Source organism: Saimiri boliviensis, chromosome 12, assembly GCF_048565385.1.
Source record: "Saimiri boliviensis isolate mSaiBol1 chromosome 12, mSaiBol1.pri, whole genome shotgun sequence".
NCBI lineage: Eukaryota > Metazoa > Chordata > Mammalia > Primates > Cebidae > Saimiri > Saimiri boliviensis.
This window is the reverse complement of record NC_133460.1, coordinates 76698960-76717847: the sequence shown is the minus strand read 5'-3', so window position 1 is coordinate 76717847 and position 18888 is coordinate 76698960. Positions and strand designations below refer to the sequence as shown.

General features: G+C 36.3%; 1 protein-coding gene across 2 annotated transcripts in view; it reads right to left on the bottom strand.

Moving 5' to 3' along the window:
- Positions 1–18888, bottom strand: part of TNKS2 (tankyrase 2) — a 77407-nt gene that overhangs the window by 39241 nt on the left and 19278 nt on the right. For both annotated transcript variants that reach the window (XM_074382571.1, XM_010333286.3), the window contains exons 4-12: positions 18177–18213; positions 17938–18013; positions 17476–17570; positions 15171–15237; positions 10441–10627; positions 9001–9122; positions 6349–6440; positions 6182–6260; positions 3193–3364 (exon numbers count right to left, since the gene is read on the bottom strand). In XM_074382571.1, the coding sequence (XP_074238672.1) occupies positions 3193–3364; positions 6182–6260; positions 6349–6440; positions 9001–9122; positions 10441–10627; positions 15171–15237; positions 17476–17570; positions 17938–18013; positions 18177–18213 (927 nt within the window). The remainder of the gene's footprint in view (positions 1–3192; positions 3365–6181; positions 6261–6348; positions 6441–9000; positions 9123–10440; positions 10628–15170; positions 15238–17475; positions 17571–17937; positions 18014–18176; positions 18214–18888) is intronic.

Sequence of the window (18888 nt, the reverse complement as noted above, 5' to 3'; positions counted from 1 at the left end):
GCCTCACATTTTTTTTAGTTCTAAAGACGTAAGGTAGACTAGAAAAAAGGTAACATTATTTCCAGGTCTGAAATTCTATGCTTACAGCTCATTTAAAGTGTCAGACAAGGAAAACATCTACCTTGCACCTTAGAACAAAATAAACTCCAGATGGATTAAAGACATAAGTATGAAAAATTAAGCCTTAAAAATACTAGAAGAAAATGGAATATTTTCATAATATGAAATAAAAAAGCTTCTTAGAACAGTACATCAAAGGCAGCATCGGCCAGGTGCGGTGGCTCACGCCTGTTATGCCAGCACTTTGGGAGGTCGAGGTGGGCGGATTACGAGGTCAAGAGATTGAGACCATCCTGGCCAACATGGTGAAACCCTGTATCTACTAAAAATACAAAAAAATTAGCTGGGTGTGGTGGCACGTGCTGGTAGTCTTAGACAGAATTGCTTGAACCTGGGAGGTGGAGGCTGCAGTGAGCTGAGGTCATGCCACTGCACTCCAGCCTGGCACCTGGTGATGGGGTGAGACTCTGTCTAAAAAAAAAAAAAAAAGGGCAGCATCAAAAAAATAAAATTGGCATTTAGAAAAATATGTAAGGCAATAACAGCATTAAACAACAACAAAATGAAAAAAAAAATCATACTTAACATGCACCTTTAAAGAGAATATATTTGAGGCTGTAGTGAGTTGAGATTGCATTCCAGCCTCGGTAACAAGAGAGAAACTCTGTCTCAAATAAAACAAAATAAAATAAAATAAAATAAGCCAGGCATGGTGGCTCATACCTGTAATCCCAGCACTTTGGGAAGCCGAGACAGGTGGATCACCTCAGGTGAGGAGTTTGAGACCAGCTGGCCAACATGGAGAAACCTCATCTCTACTAAAAATACAAAAATCGGCTGGGCATGATGGTGAGCATCTGTAATCCCAGCTACTTTGAACTGAGGCAGGAGAATTGCTTGAACTCGGGAGGCAGAGGTTGCAGTCAGCTGAGATCGTGCCATTGCACTCCAGCCTTGGTGACAAGAGCAAAACTCCGTCTTAATATATACATATACACACACATATATGTGTGTGTATATGTATATATAGGTGTATATTTGTGTGTGTATATGTATATATATGTACACATATGTGTGTATATGTATATATTGGTATATACACATACACACACATATATATATAAAATTTAATACATAAGGTGTTCTTAGGAGTACTTTGGAAGGCTTCAACAAATGAGCTAAAGACATGAACAAGAAATTCACACATACAAAAAAAGAGACATGGTTGGCTGGGCTTGGTGGCTCACACCTATAATCCCAGCCCTTGGGGAGGCTGAGGTGGCAAATTACTTGAGGTCAGGAGTTGGAGACCAGACTGGCCAACAAGGTGAAACCCCATCTCTACTAAATACACAAAAATCAGGTGCATGCCTGTAATCCCAGCTACTCAGGAGGGTGAGGCACTAGAACTGCTTGAATCTGGGAGGCTGAGGTTGCAGTTAGTCAAGATTGTGGCACTGCACTCCAGCCTGGGCAACAGAGTGAGACTCCATCTCAAAAATAAATGAATAAGGAAGGAAGGAAGGAAGGAAAAAAAGAAATGGGCAATAAACACATTAAAAATTAAGTTCAGATTTACTCATAATCAGAAATGAAATGGCCGGGCGCGGTGGCTCAGCCTGTAATCCCAGCACTTTGGGAGGCCGAGGCGGGTGGATCACGAGGTCAAGAGATCGAGACCATCCCGGTCAACACGGTGAAACCCCATCTCTACTAAAAATACAAAAAAATTAGCTGGGCATGGTGGCGTGTGCCTGTAATCCCAGCTACTCAGGAGGCTGAGGCAGGAGAATTGCCTGAACCCAGGAGGCGGAAGTTGTGGTGAGCCGAGATCACGCCATTGCACTCCAGCCTGGGGTAACAAGAGCGAAACTCCGTCTCAAAAAAAAAAAAAAAAAAAAAAGAAATGCAAATCAAAATATCATTTTTTTCCCATCTGCTAGTAGGCAGAGAGGAAATGGAGAGCCACACTGATGGGACTTTTACAGTTAGCATTAAAATCTATTACTTCTGTAATTCACACATGCATATTCACTCAAGGAAAATATTAAGAATTGTAATATCTAATGCTGACAGAAAACAGGTGCTTCAAAAACTCTTACTGTGCCTGTAAAATGGTAAATACCGGCTTTCTATTAATAGAAAATGATTTGACAATTATATGCTACCCTTTGACCTGGAAATTCCACTTCAATAATTTATTGTAAGAAACTAGTTACAAAGGCAAGTAAAAGCCATATGTAATGGTAATTAGTATAAAACTGTTCTATCAGTTGGCTGGTGATAGAAACTAAGTACATTCTATCACTAGCCAACTGAATAGGACCAGTGTTATTAACCCCAAAATCGACAACGAAATGAATGTGTGATGTGTGGGGGAAGTAATGGGAATCTTGAAAATAGTCTTGTAGTTCACAGTTTTGGCAGATTGCAGGAGGCTGTTATCAATCTGCCTTTATCTGTTCAACTAGTGTTTCTCAAAACATGGTTCCCAGACCAAAGGCATAAAGATCATCAAGGACTGACTGTTAAAGACAGAAAAGCTTGATCTATTACATGTTTCTCAACTGAGCTTTTAGATGTCAAAGCTACTGTATTAAATTCTAATAAAAGTAGAGATTTAGACAAAAATACTTTAAATTTTATGGGACCATATCTCTGGGTTGAAATGTTTCATCAATGCCAAGTGTGTAGACATTTGATTAAATCTTTTAAAATGTAATGAATATGAGTGCATTCAGTTGTTAAAGGTTTTAATAAGTCAAATAGTTGGCTACCTTATACAAACTCTACCTGCCTTGAATATGTAGGATCTAAAAATTCCTTTCTTTAAAAATAAATAACAACGATTTTATCTTACTCTTATAACTTTCTCAATAAAAACTTGAGAGCCATCTATTTAACTTGAGAAACTGGGCAGAAAATGCTACTGGAACAAAAATCCTAATTATCATTTAATGACACTTGGGGACTGAGGATACTGAGCTGATTAAAAGTACAATAACCTAAGAAGAAGTACCCAAAAATCCTCAAAATTTTTTTCTTATTACCAACTCCTACCTCTGACACCTGATAAGTGAAAATTTTTTAAAGGTTAATTTAAAAAATTAATTTCATGGAAGCATATAATACCTTGGAGGAGTTGCTGTACGTTTTCATTTCCCATCTGTAAAGCAGTAAAGCCTTGAAGGGATATAATGTTAGGATCACACCCATAGCTCAGGAGTAGGCGGCAGGTCTGTAGATGACCACAATAAGCAGCTCTGTGCAGAGAAGTCTGACCAAGATTATCCAGAGCATTAACCTTAACAATGCAGAAAAAATTGAAATTAGCCTGCAATGCAAAATTTAAAGCCATGCTATCATGTATTTAACACTTTTTACTACTTTTAAGTCTCAATTCTTTAATGAAACCTATTATCCAATGCCAAAGCAAGTTATTTTTGCTCAAATCTAGAAAATAAATTTACCAATTCATGAAGGCTAACATCAGAAGGAAGATCCAGTTCTGGGTTAAATGTGAGATGCTGAATAGTAGTTGTGTTTATCATTAAAGCATTCACAGATTCAGAGATATTTAGAGTTAAACACTGCCTAAGAAAGTTGAACCCATGTATTTTTACGGATCTTGAAAGTGTAGAAATGTAAAGATTAACCCAAGATAGACAATAGTAACAAAGCCTGAGATAAATTAGCATTAAAATGCTTATTTCTATTCACTTAATCTTTTCCCTTGTTTATTATTGTTTCAGAGTGTGTTATGTAAAATACATAGATACACATACTATGGAATAGTCACACAGTGGAATACTCAGCAATAAAAAGGAACAAATTATTGATACATGGATGAATCTCCAAAACATTACACAATGTGAGAAAAACCTTACACAAAAGCATACATTTTGTTATGATTCCATGTATGTCAAGGCCTAGAACAGGCACTTTTATGTCAGAAAAAATAAAAATGATTATCTGTCAAAGTGGAGATTGCCTGGGACTGTGCATTGCTTTTGCCATGAGATACTGTTCTATATCTCGATAGGAGTTTTGGTTATGCAGGTGTATGTACTAGTCAAAATTCAGCAAATATCCATTTAAAATCTCTACATTTCACTGCATTCAAATTTTACATCTAAAGAAAAACTGTAAACAAAGATTAAACTCTACTTGATGTGAAAGTGGAAGTATTTAGGAGAAATAGTCTGCAAATTAAAATGTGTCAAAAAGAGATACTGGTGGACGGAGGGAAAAATGAAAAGATATGTAACAAAATGCTATAGTTAAATGTTAGTAATAGAATCTAAGTGGTAGGCAGATAGTTTTTCCTCTATAAAATTCTTTCTGCTTAGTTATATCTTTGAAATTTTTCAAGATAAAAAGAATCACCTGTAAGATTCTACCAACCTCATCCCTATCCCCATACCTCCCCTGCCATGGAAATATCTTCAATATAACTAAGAAATTAAGTTCCTCAGTAATCAATCCTGTGGACACTCGTGTGTTTTGAGACACCGGAAATTTATATTCATGGAATCATATAGTGTATTTGAATGGGAATATAACCCAAGACCTCAATGAACTTAAAACTGAAGTATGAATAGCTAGTCTCTCTGCTTACAGGGCCTGAAAAATTGATTTAAAATGCTCAGGCCAATCAAACTATTTATTCACATACTCTAACTCAGTGAAATGTGAAAAATACCCACTTGCAAATCTATTTGGGTACCACTTTGTGTTAGGATTAGGGTGACCACTTGTTCTTGTCTGCCTAGGACTTTCCTGGTTTTAGCACTGAAAGTCCTGTGTCCCAAAAAACCCCAGGTCCTGGACAAAACTCGATGGTTGATCACCCTAGTCAAGATTGTTTCACTAAGTGTCACAACTCTAATTTAATATGCATCCAGATACTCTTCAAGTAATGTAGCACAAATATGAAAAAAGCAATCAACAGTTATAGAACAGAGAGACAAGATATGCCAAGCAGTCAATCAGAAATAAACTTTATTTTATTCAATAATTTACAATAGGAAAAGATCAAGATTATACAATACCAAGAATTCCCCCAAATCAAAGAGAACTTAAGACACGGAGAGGCAACACAAAAAGAAATTAGAGAAATCTAAGTGGTTTCTTGAATGAATGGAAACCCAAGAAAGGACAGGTAAGAAAACTATTCTGCAAATTTCATTTATGCAAGGGCCTCAGGGGCCATCCAAGGAGAAAAGTGTCTATTCCTTTCTTCTCCCTTCATCTACAGCAGCCTCATTCTTTCTCTGTTATAGAGTATACTGAATTTCAACTAAAGATTTTGTTTGAAGGAGGCAAGGATCTTTGACTAAAAACTTAAAAACTGCTATATACATAGCATATCAGATTCTTCCAATCTGATATGCTATGTATATCTTTTGCTTAGTAGTACTTTTTAAAGTTCCTGGGTAAGAGATTATTTCTAGCCCTGACGAAAGCGCATTTGGTGAATAAAATGCTTTGTGCACAAATGTCAACTAAAGAACAGTAACTTACCAACAAAACTTATCCTGTGGAAACTAGTGTGTTTTGAGACACTGGCCAATTCAAATTCTATTAGGGAGTTATTATAATATTTAATTATTAAATGTATACTTACTCTTTAGTCTTTTCATTTCAGTCAAATGATTTTTAGTCAAATTATTTAAACAATTTAAAATTAATGTATTTCCTTCTGTTCAAGTCCTTTGGCTTAGTTACAGAAATGACAGAGGGTAATAAAAATGGTGGTTCGGATGAATAACAGAAGTTATAATGGCAACCAAGAATTAGAAGATATGGGTGAAAAAAGATGAGCAGAAAAGATGATAGGTCACAAAAAGTCTTTAAGAATAACTTTAACCTGTAGGGTGCGGTTAAAAGGAATGGAGAAGGGAGGACATACAGAAAGAATGTGTATCTGAATAAACCTATAGAAGTTCTAGCAAAAATTAGATGTAAAAAAGGTAACCTGCAGGATAATTCTTAAACATAGATTATGAGGGAAAAAACGTAATACTTATGAGAAAGTAAATAGTTTAGAAAGTCAGGCATTTCACCTGCTAAATAAAAAATAACTCATTGCATTACCAAAGATACCAAAAAGGAAGTATACCTTTGCTTCATGTTTCACCACTACTTCGACAACATCATTATGAGCTTTCTCAGATGCCACGTGCAGAGGAGTCAAGAATCTTAAAGAGAAAAAGTCAGCCAGACAATGAATATACTTTCCAAAAGAGTAAAATCTCGATAATATTTAATTATTAAATGTATACTTACTCTTTAGTCTTTTCATTGATGTTTGCTCCTTTTCTTAGCAACAGTTCACATATTTGCTTTCTTTTGGGATATGGAGATGCAGCAGCACAATGCTAAATAATTTAAATTGCAGCATTAATCAAGGACTATACAAAATTATTCTAGGAATACTCGTGTTTCCAATCAAGAACAATCAAGTAGTAGTTATTTAATCTCTATTTTACTTTTGATACAACTTTGCTCTTAACTTTTGATTTAATAGAACTGCAATAATCACCAAATTCTGACAGGGCCTGAAAATCCTACCTACAAGATAATATCTATTATTAAGTATTCTGATCAAACTTTATAGTTGTCCTACATCTTTGAAAAAGCTACCATTGGTGTGATAAAAACCTTAATGTGACCACAATCTTTTAAAAATTGTTCCCATGTAGCATTGTGTTACGCAATACTTTAAAGGTTAAGAAAACACCCCAAAGGCTGAGGTTTCTTTACATGAACAAATAACAGAATACAGCCGGTCATGGCAGCTCGTGCCTGTTAACCCAGCACTTCGGGAGGCCGAGGCGGGCAGATCACCTGAAGTCAGGACTTTAAGATCAGCATGGTCAAAATGGTGAAACCCCCTCTCTACTAAAAATACAAAAATTAGCCAGTTGTGGTGGTGCTCGCCTGTAATCTCAGATACTTGGGAGGCTGAGACAGGAGAATCACTTGAACCCAAGAGTCAGAGGTTGCAGTGAGCCAAGATTACACCACTGCACTCTAGCCTAGGTGACAGAGCAAGACTCTGTCTCAAAAAAAAGAAAATAAATAACAGAATACTCATCATTTCTAGATTGTGTTTGGCAATAGCACTGATGGTACAGCTAATAAGCTGAGCAGTATTTATCTCTCTCTCAACTAGTTGCTTTAGCAGCATAAGGAACATGCATTACCTCTTTGCAAAATCAGTGGTAGAAAAATGATATAATCTGGAGTTTGAGGCTGCAGCATCTCTATGATGTATCCAGGAGGAAAGGATACAAGAGGTAGAGATTTGCCAGTTAAAAGCCTAAGCCTAATATCTACACAACAGGTGTTCAATAATGTCTGAATGATACATAACTAAATCAATGTATGTATGTTAAGTTAAAACTGAAACCCAAAAACCTACAGAATAAAAGTTCTGGGTAATTTTTCAGCTAAGTTGCTCTATATATCTAAAAACACAGTACACGTGAAATTTGTTCTTTGATTTTAACCTGTTGTTAATCATAAAGCTTATCAGATCCTCATGACTTTGCTGCAGACCCATTCTTTGATGTTCCTGTCACCAAAATCATTCCTTTACCCTCAATAAAATCAGTTCTAACTGGAGAACATAGTTCCTTTGGTATGTTAAGGGTAATCACCCCAGGACATCTATCATGAGAGCACAGAGAATAGACATGGTTTTTTAAAGACTTTTTTTTTTTTTTAAATCACATCTACCTCAAAATACACCCACTCTTCTGCACTATCATGGAGCAGAGCCTGCAAATCTCTGGGAACATGTAAGAAACTGCTACTGTACCATAACTACTCACCAACACTTAACTCTTAGTGTGTTTTAAAGTTAATTACAAAAACGAGTTGCTCAACAGCAGTATATTTAGGGGAAAACAACAGGTACTATTAGCTTTTCCAACCAGAATTTTCCATGTCTGTCTTTCCAAACCTTCTTTGTACAGTTTTAATGCTGCTGTGGTTTTAATTTTATACTAGCATTTCTTGTCAGTCTATAGCTTTGCTATTTTTTTTTTTTAAATTTAGATTTTTTTAAAACAGCAAAAGGTTCAAAATGCTTTATAGGTAGGTTTCTACATAAATTTCATAGTTTACATTATGGCATAAGGAAGAAAACTTACCATAAAAGATATCAGGTAAGTAAAGCTACCATGAGTTAAATCTGCTTTTACACATATTAATTCACTTATCTTCTCTAACCCAAGGCACATTCTGCAACTCATACAATAGGATTTACTTTTTTCCTTTTAAATTCCTACCTTTGTTTCTTTTTTTCTACCTTTCAGTTTTAAGATAGCCCCTGATTTTTACCATTCCCTCTCTTATCTTTTATCACGTATCCCTATCAGTTCCCATTCTTTTCTGACTGTTTTTCCTTAGACTTCTCTATTCACATCTATTTTGTTACAGCTCCACAGTTATTATTACTTCTACCAGGGAAGTAATCTCTAAAATACTTTATTCACATTCTAGATCTAATTTTGAAGAAAACTGCAATACTGGAAGGAACTACACCAAGTGTTTTCATATGGTTGGTGGTATTATTTATTTTCAATGGGTTCCAAATTTTCTACCCTAAGCATTCGTTTTTTACAACCCTAAAAAGGCAAACTATATGTACCATTTATGACAATAAAAGCATTACATATAATACATGCCAGAATCTGAATAAATTTTTTTTTTTTCCTGGAAGGATTCTCAAACTGGTAGTAGTATTACCTTCTGCAGGGTGAGGCTGTCTATTTTTTGGCACTGTTCAAATTTAAAAAAAATATTTATATAGGCACTAATTTTTTAAAAACTACAGACTTAAAAAAATGCTAGTTCTAAAACAAGGATATTATGATTAGTTTAGCATGTTCTTGGTTATCGTATTTTAAAAACTTAAATCTGAAACATTACCAATGCTGTTTCATGTGTTTGAGGATGCTTGAAATTCACCATTTCTAGAGAGAGATGTTTTTTGATTCGAGTAACATCAGCTTCCCGTGCAGCTTGCAGCAACGAGTGGCCTTTAAACTCATCTAGATGAAGAAAAAGCATTTACATCTATAACAAGATCAAATTTACAAGGCTTACCTAAAAGACACCTAGTATTTTCCTTGAAATTATTTTCAAAATTATCTGACAAAATAGCCAGATTTAGGCTCCAAAGATATTCTCCAAATTTAATCCCTGAAAACAGACAGTGGTACTCCAGGTCCCTCCAGTTATAGCACAATTGTATAAACATTTAGCCCCAAGAGCAGGCGTCCCCAAACTTTTTACACAGGGGGCCAGTTCACTGTCCCTCACACCGTTGGAGGGCTGCCACATACTGTGCTCCTCTCACTGACCACCAATGAAAGAGGTGCCCCTTCCTGAAGTGCGGCGGGGGGCCGGATAAATGGCCTCAGGGGGCTGCATGCAGCCCACGGGGCGTAGTTTGGGGATGCCTGCCCAAGAGTATACACAGATTTAGCCCATGGCAGACTCATGGTCTGTTCTAATTAATAATTCATTTTGAGATATCTAGAGTACTACCACATATTCCTAGACCAGAGAGGTTTTAGAATTTTTCAAGCACAAAATTTTTCTCAGTAAAGAAATAGTGATCCCTACTCTGACACCATGGCTATAGCAGATAGTTTTGCTCGTACCATCAGGGAACTGGAAACTAGGTAAGGTGAATATTTGCAAATGCCACCTATGATGATGAAAAAATAAAAGAGGTTTTCCTTAAGATTCTCTTTTACTCATCAGACTTGTGGAACTACCATTTATCCTTTATCATTCCAGGATAATACAAGCCGAATACAAGTTGCTTATTTATATGTACTAATACTGTATTCAAACTAGGTGGTTATTTCTTACTACATCTACTTCAGCTATAGACAGAAAAACCACAGAAATTGGCCCAGGTGCCACTGAATATTAGATGTTGAGATCTGGAGACTGTTTACAAGATGGCAATCTTTAAAAAAAATTTTTTTTAATTTATTTATTTTCTTTTACAGATAAGATGGCAATCTTATAAAGCTTTAACTTAACAAATTCATAAGCTTCATTAAACAGAAAAGTCGTATCAAAGATAAAAACAAACCAAAAGCTTTCATTTCAAAGGCATACCATCTAATACATCTAATACAGTACATATAAAAAGCATATAAGTTGACTTGAAAAAATTAATTTTTCATAGTATCTTAAGTAGAAACTTCTAAATTATTAAATATGCTAAACAACAGTATATACCTGTGGCTAAGAAAAATATCTATTATTTAAACATTTCTACAAACAGGAAAGAAAAAATGTTCAGTTTATTGATATAATATCCTACCTGAACATTTATAATGTTATACTCACATGCTAATCTTTCTTTTAACTGTGGTGTGGGAGCCAAGTCTATAGCACTTTTATTGTGACAGTTGAGCAGTGTTGGATCTGCACCATAACTTAAGAGAAGAGAACATACTTCTACTCTGTTCTTAGAAGCTGCCTCATGAAGAGGAGTGAATTGCCACAAGTCCATTGCATTGACACAGGCACCATGCTGGAGAGCAAAAAACATACATTTATTGTTCAATTTTTAAAAGAATTCAGAATTATTAGTACTGTGTAATTTAACATCATGCAAGCTAAAACATGTTATGTTGCCAAAGTTCACTTTTTAAGCCAATTATTTCAGAATGAGTATACATTTTTCCCCAATGGAAAAAACAATAGCTGATTGCTAGCCCTACTAACAAGGGTCTACTTAACATTTCTACTTTTAAGAACAGTTAAGAATGAAGCTGTAGATTTAATCTGCATCTTTTCCAAGAACAAATTCTCCTCTTGAGGTACAGCTGACATACAGTGAAACACACAAATTTGACAAATTCAGACAAATGTATATATCTGTGATACCGTCACCCAAATCAAAATATAGGACACTTTCATTACCCCAGAATGTTTCCTCATGCTCCTTTTACAGACAATTCCTGCCCCTATTCTGACCACATATTAGACTTATTTGTTCTTCAATTTCATAAAAATGGAAGAATATAAATTTCTAACGTATGTACTTCTCTGTCTAGATTCTTTCATACATACAATGTTTCTGAGATTAATTCATGTTATTGTACAAGTAGTTCATTTTTTTTGTTGAGGAGTATTTCACAGTAGAGACATACCATAATTCACTTATTTATCATCTTGTTAATGGATATTTGGACTGTTTCTGGTTGGCTAGTTGAGCATTTTAATCTGAAAACCTGAAATGTAAAATACTCCAAAATCCAAAACTTTTGAATACCAACATGACACCACAAGTGGAAAATTCCACACCCAGCCTCATGCACACCAACTTTGTTTCACGCACAAACTTATTAAAAAATATTATATAAAACTATCTTCAGGCTATGTGTATAAGGTGTATATGAAATGTAAGTGAATTTCATGTGTAGACTTGGGTTCCAGTCTCAAGCTATCTCATTAAATAGTATATATGCAAATATTCTAAAATCCAAAAAAATCTGAAATCTAAAACACTTCTGGTCTCAAGTATTTCAGATAATGCATACTCAACTTCTGTTATGAATAAGCTATCAAAAATATTTCTTTATGAACATATACTGTCATGGTAGATATATGTTTAGCTTTATTAGAAACAGTCAAAGAATTTTCTAAAGTCGCTAGAGTATTTTACACAACCACCAGCAACATTTGAGTTCCACTGCTACACTGCAACATTTGAGGTCCAGTTGCTACATTATCCTTGCTAACACTTTGTATTGTGAAACTTTTTAATTTTAGCCATTTCCAAGTACTACAGTCGGCTAAGTATGGACGAGAGGAATCATACTAGTTTAACCAATCGAACACAAATTTCCTTCTACAGTGTTCATCTAAGGTGATCTTACTTTCAGTATATTCAACAATTTATAATTACCAGAGAATTCCTGTTGTTAGAAAGTTTTTTTCTACATTAAGTTAAAATACGTACCTTTAACTTTCATCAATTTGCCTTTGGAGCAAAAGACGTCATAAAGGACATTCATCTTTTGTATCAGATGGTTTCCACTTACTACTGTGGTGGCCCCTTAACTAAACATACTTTAAGAAATTCATTGAAAAATAATTGAGGACAGGTGGAGTGACTTATACCTGTAATTCTAGTACCTTGGGAGGCCAAAGTGGGTGGATCACTTGAGCTCAGGAGTTCAAGACCAAACTAGGCAACATGGTGAAATCTGTCTTTACAAAAAATAAAAAAAATTAACCATGTGTGGTGGCACCATGCCTGTAGTTTCAGCTACTTGGGAGGCTGAGGTGGGAGGATCACCTGAGCCTAGGAAGGTCGTGGCTGCAATGAACTATGATTGCACCACTGCACTCCAGCCTGGGTGGCAGAGTGAGACCCTCTCCCAGCAACCAAAAATTTAAAAATTAAAAATTAAAAAATGAGATCCTAAAATCAAAGATTCCAGTGTGGTTTGGCTGTGCAGAGTACAGTGCACCCATTATTATATTTGCTTGCAATACTATTCTACTATTGGCACAAAGTTATGACAGCTTTTTAAGTTGTCACATTACAATTTATACTTAAATCGAGTTAGTGGGTTATTTAAGAACTCTGTATTACTTTTTAGACATGAAATAAATACCAAAGTATTTTCTCCTCACTCATCTTGTTCTTGTGTGCGACTTATTTTCGTGAATTTAAGTGTCCTTGCTGAGCCCCATTAAATTTAATCTTACTGGCTTCAACCAAAGCTTAGAGCCTGGTGAGGTGGTTTTGAGTCTTGATTCGATCAACCTGAGTATCAGTCATCCTTCTCGGCTTCATGTTAATCTGCAAATTGCTTATCCCTTCTAATTTTTCACCAAGTCAACAATAAAGGTGTGTACCAAAATAAAGGCAAAGACAGAACCTTCAAGCCCCACTGCAGGTCCCAACATTCCCTTCCAAGCAAAGAAATATCAGTTGACCCTCTGCACAGTGGTTTAATTATTTATGAATCTGTCTGACAGAATTTTTCTCTCCATTCTAGCCAGATCCATCCATTTGCTTCCTAGTACTCAGACTATGAGGAAGAATGTTAAGAGAATTCCCTGTTATTCTTGTGCCTGTTAGTGCCAGACCTTCATTATTTGAATGCTTTGTCCAGGGATGATATCTTAGGGCCTTCCTGTCCTGGTCATGGAAAGCAGTCACTGGGTGTTTGCTGTTAAATGCTGAACTATTTAGGAAAGGGTTGCCAATTGACCCAGCACTGCCCAGAACCTGCATTCTCAATCCTTATCTACTTGCTTTCTCCTGATTTTGCTTAACTTTACTACCCTGGTAACTACTTACACCCTCACGTCAGCTAACCCCCTCTGCAGGTATGACCTCTAGTCAGCCTTTCATTCTTAGTTAGTAAAACATTAGGTCTTAGGAAAACACCACTCAGTTGTCTTTGAGTCCCAGTGCTTGATGTTTCATTCTTATCCACAGTAACTTTCAAATGTTCTGCTGGAGTCAAGATTCAGTTTTACAAGAAGCAAAAGCATTACTGTTACAAATGTATAACATTATAGCCACATTATAAGTTTAATAAGGTTTATATGCTACTCAGAGTACCTAATTATTATTATAAAGTTGTTTCTATGGGAAAATGTATTTCATAGGATGCAGGCCCAAAAGGAACCATAGAGGCAATGGAAAACAGTCCTTTCTCTTTCCATGACAGCTGCTGACAGAGTGGGGAAAAGTACTGAAGGGGTAGAATGCGTGCAGGGTAACACAAGTTCAATGGATATGGGTAACATCCTAGGATCCACTTCCAAAACTAATATATATCTTCTACTCTTACCTAAAAAGGATCAAAATAGGAAGTTTCGGGCTGAGCGTGGTAGCTCACGTCTGTAATCCCAGCACTTTGGGAGGCTGAGGTGAGCGGATCACCTGCGGTCAGGAGTTCAGGACCAGCCTGGCCAACATGGTGAAACCCCATATCTACTAAAAATACAAAATTAGCTGGGCATGGTGGCACATACCTGTAATCCCAGCTACTTGGGAGGCTGAGGCAGGAGAATCACTTGAATCCAGGAGGCAGAGGTTGCAGTGTGCTGAGATTGTGCCACTGCACTCCAGCCTGGGTGACAAAGCAAGACTCTGTCTCAAAAAAAAAAAAAAAGTTTCTTGCTAGTCTTGGGGAACTGTTTGTTAAACAGCTGTTGAGCATACTGGAAGAAGTGAATCTTACCAAATGAGTCTGCTCCAACTCAAAGTATAATAAGCAAATCTTGCTATTATATCTCTGGTGGTTTTAACAAAATATGGTTCACTAAAAACTGCTTTCTTAAGAGTTTTGAAATGTCACCTTTAGCTACAAATTACGGAATCACTTAGTCTGCTATTTCATATGTTTTTTTTTTTTTTTTTTTTTGAGACAAGTTCTCACTCTTGCCTAGACTGGAGTGCAGTGGCACGATCTTGGCTCACTGCAACCTCCACCTCCAGGGTTCAAACAATTCTTCTGCCACAGACTCCTGGGTACATGGGATTTCAGATATGTGCCACCAGATGATGTGTAGCAAGATGACAGTGCTACTTTGTATTTAAAAACATATGATATCTAGGCTGGGTGTGGTGGCTCTTAGCTGTAATCCCAGCACCTTAGGAGGCCGAGGCAGGCAAATCACTTGAGGTCAGAAGTTCGAGACCAGCCTGGCCAACATGGTGAAACCCCATCTCTACTAAAAATACAAAACTTAGCCAGGTGTGGTGGCACATGTCTGAAATCCCATCTACTCAGGAGGCTGTGGCAGAAGAATCATTTGAACCCTGGAGCTGGAGGTTGCAGTGAGCCAAGACTGCTGTACTCCAGCCTGGGAGAGAGTCAGATCCTGTCTCCGAAATAAAAAAAAAAAAAATCATGTGGTATCTCAAAAATCCCAAAGCAGTCAAATGCTGAGCTATCAGTCACTTGTATTTTATAATGCTTATAAATACTTCTTCTTCAAGCACTAAGAACACAGAAAATAAAAAGAAACCCAGATATACTCATGTATTTCAAGTGATTTTATATAACTCTAGAAAGTAACTAAGAGAGCACAAAAGCACTAACCTTGACCAGAAGTTCAGTTACTTCATAATGACCGTAAGAACAGGCATTATGTAATGGTACCAGATCACTACAATGAAAAAGTGGGGGGAAAATTCTGTTTTAGTATAGATTCCTTAGGCCCAGGGACATTTACAAATTAAAATTTATTTAATTAATTGCTTGTACTTAAATAGCAAATGGATCACGTGATGTTCTAATAAAAACGTCCAAAATTTTCTATCATCCATTTAAACCTAAGAATTTGAACTCCCAAGTCTCTTTCACATCCATCTTCTTTTGTACTTCACTGCTACTGTCACTGCCTTAGTTTTGGCCTACATTATTTCTTCCTTGCACTATGGAAATAGGCCCCACTCCACTTTATCCTCCAAGCTGAGGCAGATTTTTCTAAAAGGTAAGTCCGATGTAGCTACATCTTAACATCCTTAATGGATTTTCTTGTGCTTTCAAAAGATGGTTCCAACTTATTAACATGGCATACACCATGACCTGACTCCCTCTCTAGGCTTACCCTTCAATAATGGTAATGCTAAACTTAACAGTTTCCAGTATGTCTCTACACATATTGTTCCCTGGGTAAAGATTTCTCTCCTTCCTTTGTTCTGGTTCATTTCTGTATGTCTTTTCCAGACTTAACTCAAATACTGGCTCATTTTTAAAACTTTTTGAGATCCTTAATAAATGAAATCCTATTCTTCCATGATGGGAATGGAGGAGGAATTTTCCACATGGGAAGATACAGTGAAACTTTAAAATCCTCATTTCTACCTTTAAGCTTTTCCTTCTCCTTTGGGATCACTCACTAATATACTGCCACAGTCACCATTATGCCAGCTTCTGGTAAGGGATGGTCACCTGTGATTTAGTCTTTACTTCTATGAGTCCTCTCTTTAAAGGTTCATGGCGTTCCTTACTACTTTTGAATATGATTCTTCACTTGCCTGAGCACCAGTTTCGTTCCTAATTACCTGCTAGATGCTTCCACTGTGTTCCTAAATTGTCCGATTAAACTAAAGAGGTCTAGGCCGGGTACGGTGGCGCACGCCTGTAATCTGAGCACTTTAGGAGGCCAAGGCAGGTGGATCGCCTGATGTCAGGAGTACAAGGGCAGCCTGGCCAACATAGTGAAACCTTATCTCTACTAAAAATATGAAAATCAGCCAGGTGTGGTGGCAGGTGCCTATATTCCCAGCTACTCAGGAGGCTGAGGCAGGAGAATCACTTGAACCTGGGAGGCGGAAGTTGCAGTGAGCCGAGATCATGCCACTGCACTCTAGCCTGGGTGACAAAGCAAGACTGTCTCAAAAAATAAAATAAAATAAAGGCAAAAACAAAAACATAAACAAAACCACAAACAAACAATAAGAGTTCTAGAATTCAATTCAACATTGTCCCCCCAAACAATTTTGCCTCCTGTATTTCATATGGGTATCACTGGATCTAACTCATTCAGAACTTGAGAGTGTAGTTTTCTTTTTACTTCTCGCTAATCATACCCATTCAACAAATCTCATCCATTCTTACACTGCAATATTTCTTGCATCCTTCATTTTCATTTCTTCTACCACCATTATTATGGATCCTGATTATGCAGAAACCTCTAGAATGCTCACTTTCCTAACTGCTGTTTTTGCTTCTAGTCTCCTCTCTCTCCAATTTGGCCAACACACTGCTTTCAAATGCACCTCCTAAAACTTCTTTTAGAATAATCATTCCCTTTGTTTCAGATCACAGAATGAAGTCTGAATTACTTAGATTAAATACCAAGTCCTCTAAAACCTGGTTCTTACCTATTTCTCTAATCCTAACCTTCATTTGTCTCTTGTGTGAATCATCTGCTCCAGCAAAGCTAGTCCAGTATCTGCTTTAGCACCCCCAACTTATCCCAATTGTCTTACAGAGTAATGTTCCTCAAACTCTTTGCTTTCTTGAATTGAGACCTGACTTTACAGTCCAGGTCAAATAACACCTCATTCTGAGGAATTTCCCAAACACCCCAGGCAACCATCACTAAGAGTTCCCTCCTGGGAACTCCTGCAGTACTATCCTTCTCCATGACCCAACACTTGGTAGAGACCACATTGTATTCTTATGTATCTTTTCATGCCCTCTGAAGTATAATGTAAACCTTTTATGAGTGGTGGGCTTAAGGTTTTTTAATTTCCTATGCCCTCAGAGCAACCTGCACATTGTAAAAGCCCAATATATATTAATGTTCTTTAGTAAAAATGATTTTTATAAGGTTATAAAGATTGTTTTAAGACAGTAACATTTAAAAAGTCCTTGTTTTTGTTCAAATGCTTACCCTTTATCTTTAGCATGGACATCAGCTCCATGTTGCAATAACAGCTGTACAATCTTTACCCTGTTATATCCTGCTGCCAAATGCAATGGAGTTGACTGAAATATTAATCAAATAAGTTAATGAAATTCAAATAACAGCTGAATAAAATGTGTGAGAAGGTAAAACAAAACCAGAAAATCCAATTATAACTTCATTGTCTAAGTAGTTATCCATTTGGTTTTACAAAATCCAACATATACACTGAAAGCATAGTATACAAGTTCATAAATTCACTGTTACATATAGGAAGCAAATAACTGTTTATCATCAATAAAGTTTTACTAAGCTTAAGAGTTTGAAATACTGATTAAAAGAAAACATTAGTACTCTCTTCAAATATATTTCGATTTATCATAAGATAAACACATATTTATCTTTATGTTACCAGGAGATAAGCACAAACTCAGTTTCAAAAGGAAGTACCTTTCTGCCATCACTTGCGTGGCAGTTGACATTTAATGGTGTGAGTAGAGCCATCATTTTTTCTTCATTGCCACTCCTAGAATATAAAAAAAGTATTAACAATTTGCACTCTTTATCAGATCTTTTTTGAGATATGTACTGTAACCATTTAAAAAAATTTTTTTAAGTCTGCTTACTGTAAAAAAAAAAAAAGTTAGTGGTGAAATTTCCTGTCACATATTTATAACATTAGTACATACCTGGCACTTTCTAAGAGTTCATCTTTCTTATATTCACCTGTGAATTAGAAGAAAAGCATAGAAATTAAAAAGAAAAATCAATGACAGTTTTATGCAAAAAGCTGCCCAACGAATTAGAAAGTGATAAATTTGGAAATAAATTTCCAATAAATGGAAAATAGTTCATTAACAGATTATGTAGTTTAAAAACATCTGCATGAAGAACAAACATAAAATACTTTTGTTATGGGAGTAAAAACAAGAATGATTCTATTTTACAATGAAGGGTAATCTCAACTATATAAAAACAATATGCTCAGGAAAAGGAAAGCCCAGAAGAAAATATACCAAAATACTAACAAAGTTTGTCTTGGGTCATAAATTTTTGGTGACCTTTTCCTTTTTCCCTTCAAAATTCTTAAAATGAATAAGCTATTTTTGTAATAGAGAAACAAAATATATCTACAACTTTGATCCAAACCTAAAGAAGGCCAGGTGTATTGGCTCATGTCTGTAATCCCAGTACTTTGGAAAGCCGAGGTAGGCAGGTGGCTTGAGCCCAAGAGTTAGAGACTAGCCTGGGGAACATGGGGAACCCTCTCTCTACAAAAAATATAAAAGTTGGCTGGGTGTGGTGATGCATGCCTGTAATCCCAGCTACTAAGGAGACTGAGGTTGCAGGATCACCTGAGCCCAGAGAGGTTAGGGCTGCAGTGACTGTGACTGCACCACT